Source organism: Toxotes jaculatrix, chromosome 13 (assembly GCF_017976425.1).
Source record: "Toxotes jaculatrix isolate fToxJac2 chromosome 13, fToxJac2.pri, whole genome shotgun sequence".
NCBI lineage: Eukaryota > Metazoa > Chordata > Actinopteri > Toxotidae > Toxotes > Toxotes jaculatrix.
In genome coordinates this window covers 7,682,168-7,692,414 of record NC_054406.1, presented here as the reverse complement: position 1 = coordinate 7,692,414, position 10,247 = coordinate 7,682,168, and the positions used below count along the sequence as shown (strand labels likewise).

Genomic DNA, 10,247 nt, shown 5'->3' with positions numbered 1-10,247 from the left:
TCTGCTGTGTGGTCGGCTATTATTCAGAGTATAATCAATAATGATATAATTTGAAAAAGCAGCATTTTAGGAGGCCTGTATACCGCTATTTGTTCTCAACAACAATTCTGATTCGAATATAACTATTATACAGATACTACGTTACTCATAGGCTAAAGCCAATGAGCAACACAGATGGCACTATCCTCGGTGGATTACCTGGCTATGGTTCTGAGCTCTACAAATGGTTATTCCACCATGGTGTTTAAAATTAAAAGTTTATCACCGCCCACCCGGTCCTGCCTCCCCCCTCTCAACTTCAGATACCCCCCTCCCCTCTATACTCCAGGCGCAGTCAGTAGCCTCATTGCGACAGTGGACGGCTGTTAAAGACCAGAAAAGCCACTCTGGGAATGGGACCACAAGAAAAACTTTGCCTTCTTTCGGGTCTTCCCACTCAGAAGACACCTCTTTATCCAAAGGGAATAAACGTTTCCTCTGGGCAGACGAAGGAACAGGTGTAAGAAAATCACAAATGGGATAAAGTAGGGGTATTGTTTTATTTTATTTTCCCTTGCCAAATAGGCATGAAGGCTGAGAGTCGTTTACTTACAACCATTTTTGAAGTTGGGGAATTAAGAATAGAGCCACAGACTTTTAAAAGCATTTATGACATGCTTTAAACGGAGGTGTGGAGATCCTGTAGTCTACACAGGCTCTATCCTAGAATAAAGCAACGGAAGTCTTTTGTTGGAAAGGCTGTGATTTCTAAAGGTGCGTCTCTGGGGCCCTGGTGTATGGCGCAAAAAGGTGTCGGAGAAGGCAGAGAGGTTTACTGGTTTCCATCTGAGTTGCAATGGCAAAGTGGTTCAAGGAGTTTCCCATCAATCTGAAGAATGGTACCGACAGGATCCGCTCAGCCTCCGAATCAGGCTCACAACCCAGAGCCACTAAAGGCGGGCTGGTGGCCAGCATCGGTACCAAAACAACAGGCTCCAAAACGGGCCATCGCAAAAACTCCTCTGCTGACAGCACAGGCGGAGGAGGCGGAGGAGTTGGGTCTCTCCTGTCCGGAAGAAACCGAAAGAACTCAGCCATAGAGCTGAGTAGAAACGGTGTGAGCTCCGCGAAAGATGGAAAAGTTTGGGACAGCCTCCTGTCTGGGAAGAGCCGCAAGAACTCCAAAGCGGAGCCGGTGTTTGAAGAGCAGCACAGACCTCCGAAGAGCTCTCCATCTGCCAATGCCTACATCAACCGGCTGATCAGAGTCGACAAACAGGACAAAAGCCCCAACTTCAACAGCGGTACCATCAGCAATCAAGTGGTACCTGAAGCAGAGAAACCAGCCCAGTGCAAAACAGAAACAGTGAGTTGCAATCTCAGCCCTCAAATCGTACAATATACAATACGGCAGTAATATTCTGATGTTGTAATTGAAACTCGCCAGAGTAACTTTATTCTTTTTTCCCTTCTAAATTGTCTCACGTTCAGCAAATATTCCTTGTGGGCATCAATTATTTAAATTGTAGTGGCCAGTTTGTCATATTTTTACTCTCCCGCCAAGATCCTAGCCTGTTTTTCTTGAATAACACATCACAGTTTTCCTGTGATATTTGAGCATTCACTTTGTAAAATCTAACACACGTTTGTTATTGATAGTTTAAACATGATTACAGTGACAACAGACGACTGCATTTCTGTTTCTCTAATTGTATAACAACAGTGCAACACACTACAGGAGCTACATAAAAAAAAAAAAACAACTTGTGGTGTCATCAACACTGGTGACAATGAAGTAGCCAGGATCCAGTCCAAGCTCTGAAAATTGATATTATTGTTTCTGTTTCTCCCTCCCCTTTGTCTCCACAACTTCCATTGTGTCCACTCCTCCCAGTCTGTCTTTCTATCTCTCTTTCTCTTCCTCTCCACCCCTCACCCTTACACCCACCTTCCCTGCCTTGAATACAAAGCTGTGGTCAGACATGAGGCCTTCACCTTCCTCTCCTGTATGTAATCTGGCTCAGTATTCCCCTTCTCTCACCCCCTCCCTCCCTCCGCCTCATCCCACTCTTTCACTAGATTCAGGCCCCCTGGTGAAAGCTATCATGTTATAAAAAGCATCGTGTTATTTGACACTCAGGCGCTAACCCAAGTCCCCTCCAGCTTGGCTTTGAAAAAAAAAAGGAGAAAGATAGAGAAGTCAGGGCAGTGATAGTGAAGAGATGGTGTGAAAAAAAGACAGATAAAAGAGTGGAGGAATAAAACGGGAGTTTTATGTTGCAAAAAGGGAGTAAATCCCCATTCCTGATCTCAAATTCATGCATCGGCCAATAGCTGCGATTGGTCGAGTTCCAGTTAATGTGTATTACCTCTGAGTTCCCCAGTTAATAAAGAATATGCAGTTATTTCCACAGGAGGTGAAGATAAAGGCAAGTGTGTGTCTGGGTATCTGTGTTGTAGTCTTTGTCCCACTAATCTCTCTAAATGAAAAAGCCTTACCAACAACACACAGCCTCTGAAACATCTGCTACTTTATTCAAACACAGACAAATGCCAGCATTTACTTGGAAAGGGAGCACAACTGGAAGTGATTAGAGAGACAACTTCATTTTACGGCTTATTCTTGTCTCTTGGATAGTGGCTTGTAAAATAAACAAGAAATTATATGGCACTGATAAGATGACAGGACAGTCAAGCATGACTGGTGTGGCAGAAAAGAGGATAGAGAATGTAAAGAGAATGGACTTCTTTAGAAAAAATGTAAATGAGGTGCCAGGTATTCTTCTAACTAGCTGAAGCCTGTCCTGTAGTATATTGCCGTTAGTTTGCCATCTTTTTGTGTGTGTGTGTCTAACATACCCCCTCAGCCCTATCAGATGAGCTCCAGTACCTCTTCACTGACGCCACCTGTCATGTTCCAAATGCAAATTTTCAAACAAAAATGCCAAACATTTGCCGGTTCCAGCTTTTCAAATGAGATAATTTGCTGCCTCTCTTTGCCATATACATCTTCAAACAAGATATTTTAAAATGTCACTTTGAGCTCTTGAAAAATGTAATGAACGTTTTAATCTATTTTCCGAAATTCTATAGACAAAATATTCAAGAAAATAATTAGCAGATGAATTGATAATTAAAATGTTCATTAGATCATTAGAGGCTGGATGATTCAACCATTTATCCATTACTTTTAGCTGTATATGTTTACTTTTCTGCTTGCTTGCTTGCTAACAAGGTTCCACACTGTTTCATTTGCACATGGTATTAGTGTGTTACCAGTGACTGGTAGATCAACAGGTGATGGAAGGAGTGTACTGTGCAGTTAGTCTGTCATAGCTGGTAGATTACTGGGACCACAATATAGTAAAGACTGGTATCAATGCAATTTGCAGACCTGTTCCTGAGTCTTTTTCCCTCCTTTCCATTATGAAAACGTTTTGGGTTTTTTCAGAGTGTAAAGTATGCAAGGAAAATGTTGATTCCCCTGTATTTCTTTACGCAGGTGATAATTCTTGAGGATTATGCAGATCCGTTTGATGCACAGAAGACAAGAGAGCAAAGGCAGGCAGAGAGGGTTGGAGAGAACGATGGTTACATGGAGCCTTATGATGCCCAGCAGATGATTACTGGTAAGACTTTCATTAATGTACTCATACTGCCTTCTCTTGTGGCTGTCAGCTGTTACGGTAAGAGGAGTGACGGTTCATTCCCTGATCGCTGAATCTGTACAGCTTCATTTCACCACGTAGTCCCTGTGTGAATGAAAGGATCCTCATTTTTAGTCTCTCCGGACCGAGCATTGAGAACGTGAACTCATTCCCCCAGTGCTCTCTGTACCCCATGGGGTTGCCACGGTAACTCTGTTGCGTTCAGACAATGGGTGCAGTTTCCTGCCCCCGCTTCCTCTTTCCTGTCTCTGTTTCCTGGTACTATTCTCTAAAAAGGACGTTGGCCCTCAGTGCCCCCCCCCCCCCCCCCGTCCTCTCGGATGCAGCTCTGTGTAAACCCCTATATGGACCGGTCCCCATTTATCAAAACTTCCCAGCATCCAGGATGACTGGTGGACCGTCATCCAATCACATGCTCTCCTGACCTTTCATTCCATCACTCCATTGTTTTAACTGAAAGGGTTACACAATAGCCTGCTGTGAATGTGAAAATGTTTTATTGCAGTGCTCTCTAGTAGATTTTACTTCAATCAGTGCCTGCGCTACTTCCAGGGCCCCTCAAAGAAGTCTAAAGAGGATGTGATGATGTGACTGAGTCAATTTATGAGGCTTAAATCATTCTGAGGAAGTAAGCAAGAGTCTGATGTCACTGTGATTCAATATGCAAAGCTATGAGAGCAAGGAAGCTGTAGCCAGTTTATGTCTGACGTTCACAGAGAGCTGCTTCTGGTGTTCATTCACAGACACACACCACTCACACCGTACACCCCTTCAGTGTTTTGTTAGCAGAGGTCTTAATCTTCAATCTCCTGTTTTCCACCTGCAAGAGATCAGACGTCGGGGGTCTAAGGACCTGCTGAAGGTGTGTGTGCTGATGGAAGGGAGTGAGGGTATGGTGGAGGAAAGTCAGCCTGCACCCCTACAGATATATGATGTCCCATATGAGGGAAGTGGTGACGGTGACAAGATGGCAGTCACACGGCCGGAGCTGGATCCTCGCCCCTCCACCGAGTACGAGCTGCCTTGGGAGTGGAAGAAGGAGCATATTGTCAAAACTCTGTCAGGTACAGCAGACTACATTTGGTACGCCACACACAGCTGGAATTTGATACATTACTGACTTTAGGCTATCCCTCTTTGGATTGTGATACTCGTCACATTTTTGCTGAACTAAAAAAAACACTAATATTTATTTAACACAGCACCGCCCTTACCTCTTACCTTAGATTCATATGAAAAATATTAGTTCAAAAAACAAGTCAGGCCTACTTCCACATTTATATTTTATGTGCCCCATAGACCAACAGCATACTGAATAATATCTTGCATGAAACATCAAAGTGCTGTCTTCTTATTCTGTATTTACTGGAGGCTTCGGCATCCAGTTCAAACTCAGGCATAGAGTCAGCTGTTTCTTTATATAAATTCATATCTTCTCTCATCACTCTTCTTCCCCCAGCACAGTTTGACAGCCCTGAACGCCCAGCCAAAGATGAGACACCTCACCCCACGCTCACCAGGCAGTCCCAACATCTGCCAACGCAGCCACTGTCTCAGCACCAGCATTTGAGGCAGAAAAGCTGGACCCAGAAAATCCTGCGATCCTCGCCCCCAACCCTGTCGCCATCCACCACCCCAGGCAGCAGCCCTGACAGCCCTGAGGCTTGCTGGGTGGACCCCTCCCTGCCCCTGGAAAAACAGAGGTACCAGTACTAGTATGTTGAAAATTGAATAATTCACTAATCCTGAACCTCTGACTGTGGAGGCCATTTGAGTACAAATAACTCATGGTTGGTCGTCTTTTGAATTACTGTTGCCTTCGTATCAGCTCACTCCAGAATTTTAATACATATTACTTAGTATTATTAAGGTTCACTTCCAGGGATTTTATTTAAAAAAATGAGTCTCTACACTTGATCAATAACAGATGAAATGTAATTCCCCCTCCCCTCACTCCACTCCACAACCTGTCTCAGCTGGTACCATGGCTGTGTGACTCGCCAGGAGGCGGAGTTTCAGCTGCAGTCCTGCAAAGAGGCCAGCTTCTTGGTCAGGAACAGCGAGTCTGACAACAGCAAGTACTCCATCGCCCTCAAGTGAGTGTAACTGGAAAGTGCATCGGTTGTGTCTAAAGAGCTGAGATGTTACTTTGAGTAGTTCACATTGGTCACAAACTGCAGCACATGAATGGATTAAAATGTAATAGGTCTAGCTGTAAACTCAACAGTTGAAAGTGGTCTGTGTCATAATTTACATTTTTCACACTGATATAATATTTTGACTTAGTTATACAACATTAAATAAGTATAACATTTTACAGTATTAGGCTGTTAATATTCAGCACTTTTATTATTGTAAGCAAAACCCTTTAAAAGACTAAAACCTACAATAAATTATGTACTCGTATTACCCATGTATCCAAAGCCCAATATAGCTTATTCCTTTGTATAACAGAGCTCTGTCCATGTTCCCCATACTATGTTGTACTCCTGTTTGAGTAATGTTTGCCAAAAACTGCAAAAACTTATAGGAAGTTTTTGGAAATATTTAGCTTTTTATAAAAATGAAATGGTGTAATTATGGCCAAACCTTGAATATTTACATATTCAGTAGTAATGAATGTGTTTGGGGCCAAGTATCACAGACAGGACAGGAATGTAAGAAGGTATTTTTAGAATGTAAGTGAAAGCTTACAAACTTTTATAATACAAAATAAGATCTGTACAAAAAACTACTTCATTTTAACAAAGAAACTCTGTTTTCATGTAACATCTCCCAGGCTCATAGCACACACCAGTATTGATGAATTTATAATATTTTTGGCTAATGTCCTTTCCTCTCCTGTGTGTGACTCAGGACAAGCCAAGGCTGTGTTCATATCATTGTTGCTCAGACCAAAGAAAATGACTACACCCTGGACCAGAGCAGCTGCGTGTTCCCCAGCATCCCAGAGGTGGTGCACCATTACTGCACTCAGCGTCTGCCTTTCAACGGCGCAGAGCACATGACTCTGCTGCATCCAGTGCCTCGCATCTACTGACTCCACCCCTGCCCACATTAGGTATACAAAGCAAACACCTCTGGGCCTACATGGGCAAAATGTCTCCAAACATCAGTCACAACCTCAGTTTCTGATCAATGAAGCTCAACGTGTACTTCTACTGCCATGTCCTTTTCAGAAAGTCTGATTTTATTACTTGTTTGTATGACTCTACTTTGTGCTTTAAAAAAACAAAAAAACAAAACTATTTTCATCTGATCATCAGGAAATATTTGCAGCTCACTCTTTATCTTCTTTTGTTATTTTACTTCGATGTTCAGGGGATGCAAAACACCAAGGCAGCTGTTTTGCATGTGAACAGCGGGGAAGCATGAGGCACTTTTACTGATGAAATGTGACCTGGAGTTGGATTTGAACGGGACTCAAACATAGATGTGATGTTTTAATTATCCACCATGGCTCTATTAAAAGATACATATGCTATTTTTATTATAGTTACAAAGTAAAATTTACTATGAGGCAGAAAAGTACTTAAGACGTGGAGACATGTTTGTAGCTCTCTTTCTCCCTCTGGTGGATGTGCTGGTACACTGCACCAACTTGCCAACACAAAGAATGTTCTTCTTTCCTTGAAGTTTATAGCTGGTAAAAATCCGTACACATAAGCATATCATTACACTTATCAAGATATGAACAAAGACCAGCTATTTTATCTTAATGCTTGCAGCAGATTTCTAATTTATGATCTTATACTTGTCAGTTTTCTGTAACCACTGTCCCTTGAGGTTTTCCTCTGTTTTACTGTGAACGAGGGTGTTGTTTCTACTGTATTATCTGCACTGTGAAGAGTGAGTGATTCACCCTGATGCAATGTGCTTGAAGGAGGAATGGTTGACCAATAGTTAGAAGAGTTAGAGCTTTTTAGAACTGAGCTTGTGTGCCAGCTAAAGAAACCTGTTCATTCTAGGGAATATCTGTAATATAATCTGGACAGTTATTGTGATTTGTGGTAAGGAAACATTGTAAAACTGATGTCAGACTTATTTGGGTGTTCAAAAGTGGATCATTTTCAGATATAAGTACAAGGAATTCATTACTAATATTGAAATAATTGAAACAAACAAACAAAAAAAGATTTAAATGCAGTATCAACATAAAAAAGTGCCAGTTTTTTACAGTCTTTCTCTTTTTAATATTGTTTATTCAGATCCCTGTTGCTAAAAAATAATGCTGTTCTCCCTCAGGGTGTAATGCCCCCTAGTGCTAAAAGGCAGGGCAGCAAACTGAGAAGTGCTAACTATATTATATTCACTGTCTTATTTTTCTTTGTGTATTCTGAGTGTAATTCAAGCATCTGACATGGTCTGTCTTAATTTAGGGATATGCTGGAAATCATCTGAGCAACTCTGATGTACAACACAGCCTGATGTTAACCATCAGACTGACAGTAAAATATGGTATAACTAAGGTTAAAATTTGTCTTAAAGTTTTTTGGCGGTCTGCCATTCCCATGTCTTTTCAAGGATTTAAGGGAGGTTGTGGTTTCTGGCAGAGCATTCGGGCAGAGGTAATCCAAGGAGACACACCTGCTATACATTTTTCACCACTGTCTTTTGATATGTGGAGACCTGATGTTCAAGCATTGTAAAGCAGAATTTAATAAAAAGGTCCTGAATCTCAATGCTGGAGATCCCCTGTTAGCTTCTCTCTGATCCCAATAAATCAACAGCATAAACAGCAAAATGTGAGGGTGTTTGTGTCAATGTGAGGCCTCTGAAAGAGAATGATCAAAGAATCAAACCCACCCATCGTCCCTGAAGAACCACCCTCTTCACACATACTGGAATGACTGAATGGGGGCATTTTTGAGCATAATGAATCTTTTACCTATGAGAGCCTGATTGCGGTTTCGCCGGTTTAGTCATTTGTCTGGAAGTGTAGTACTCCCATTTTGCTAAAAGGGGATCGATGATTATGTCAGGTTAGAGTGAAAAGGTTAGGGGGAAGGTCTAGTGGGTAGATTAGGTTTAACCGAGGATCATGTTGAAGGCAAACAGCTCATGTGCCTGCAATGAGCACTCCAGCCTGTGCTGTGTGTAGATCTAAGGTAAATGCAGCTCTAAAAACAGACTAAGAGTAAGAGTAGCAGCATTACACCCGTGTCAAGGACTCTAAATGTGGAAGAAAAAAAAGAGCAATTGACACCACCCCTCTCTCCTTCCCTCCTTTTCTTACGTATCGTTCACCCCTCTCCTTTACCTTCCTCACTCTTTCGGTGTTATCCGAGGCTGATATCAGTCTGTCACCTGGCTCTCCTTGACTCACAGGGGAGGACACTATCACTGTTTGCTTCTGTTTGGTGCCAAGAGCTTGCGCTTTAATTTATGAAGGCGAGTGATCCATGGGTTAGATTTAATTTCTCTAAGACAGGAGATAACTTTCAGTCTTCTCACGAATGTTGTGTTACCGCACGGATAACTGATTGCTGTTACCTTCTGAAGCAGTTGACTGGTTGCAGGTGAGTTATGAGACACTTTTACCTGCTTAGCGACAAAAGTCCAAGTTCAAGTACCTCAAAGCTGTGCTTTAGTTCAGCACTTGATCAAATGTGCTTAGTTACTTCCCACCATTGCCTGTTACGTAAAAGAACGTTCTCTATGAATGAGTAGTGCCAAAGCCTTGTAATTCATACGTTTCCTGACTCCTCCTTGGTAGTGTGCTGCAGCCATAAGGTCTCCCTGTGGTCTTCTATCAAGATGGATTTCATGAACCTGAGGACAACAGGCCTTCTCAAATTCTACCCAAGAGAGAGGGAGCTACACCTGGAAAGGAATTAATCATCAGATGATACAGACCTGGATCCACCTATGCTACTGTATACTTGAATGAATAATTTCATTTTGTGCTCAAGTGTATGCCATCCTACTCTAACTGCTGCCTGTCCCTCTCAGGCTTGCATGACAGCTTGACGTGATCACCGCCTGATTCTGTCTGATGGACATGTTGTCTTGACATCTTGGTGTCGCTTGACCCGCTCTGTTGGTAACCGAAGTGTCCCTGCCATCCTTATCAGATGCTTCAGACTCATTGCCAGTGACATTGCCTGTCTTTGTGTTGCTCATCTCCGTTCCTCACACGGGAAGCACGTGTGTGATCTATCTGCCTTTTAGTTTGAATCAACTCACCTGCTAAGGTCAGGTGTGTTTTTAGATACTCTGTGCGGGATGTCCTCAAGCCATTGTATGTCCAAGTGGGGTTGAAAAGGCCATGTATCTGAGAATTAAGTAACTGCACAAGAACATAACTCATGGAGAATGTCTGTCTCGCTGTGGTGCACAACTGATCCACCTCAGTTACAAACACGTAATTCACTGAACACACATCAGCCTTCTCTCTTTTACTACATGCAGAGTAACATCGGAATTTCCTTTCATTTCATGAGCACTAAATTTTGTTCCAAAATAAATTTATAGTTTCTATAATATATAAAAGTATAAACTGTTCCTAAATAACACTTGTTCCATTAGCAAGGACACAAAAATTTTGCATAATTTTACTCAGTCCAAACACGGTTGCTGCTTTTACATTACAAGTCAGTT

General features: G+C 42.2%; 1 protein-coding gene across 2 annotated transcripts; it reads left to right on the top strand.

Moving 5' to 3' along the window:
* Window positions 1–358: 358 nt before the first annotated feature.
* Window positions 359–8,378, top strand: LOC121192467 (SH2 domain-containing adapter protein E-like). Of its 2 annotated transcripts, XM_041054195.1 has the most exons (7): window positions 359–1,345; window positions 3,482–3,608; window positions 4,475–4,711; window positions 5,107–5,350; window positions 5,624–5,743; window positions 6,504–6,708; window positions 6,969–8,378. In XM_041054195.1, the coding sequence occupies exons 1-6, from the start codon at window positions 836–838 to the stop codon at window positions 6,685–6,687; spliced, it is 1,422 nt and encodes a 473-aa protein (XP_040910129.1). In that variant the 5' UTR covers window positions 359–835; the 3' UTR covers window positions 6,688–6,708; window positions 6,969–8,378. The 2 variants fall into 2 exon arrangements, with proteins under 2 accessions (XP_040910129.1, XP_040910128.1); XM_041054194.1 differs by having other exon boundaries at window positions 6,504–8,378.
* The last annotated feature ends 1,869 nt before the right edge of the window (window positions 8,379–10,247 follow it).

What these genes read in the sequence shown, in the direction of transcription:
- LOC121192467 (XM_041054195.1), top strand. Translation starts at nt 836, where the DNA reads ATGGCAAAGTGGTTCAAGGAGTTTCCCATCAATCTGAAGAATGGTACC. An exon ending in CCCAGTGCAAAACAGAAACA is followed by an intron (nt 1,346 to 3,481) that starts GTGAGTTGCAAT and finishes TTCTTTACGCAG; the next exon opens with GTGATAATTCTTGAGGATTA. An exon ending in TGCCCAGCAGATGATTACTG is followed by an intron (nt 3,609 to 4,474) that starts GTAAGACTTTCA and finishes TCCACCTGCAAG; the next exon opens with AGATCAGACGTCGGGGGTCT.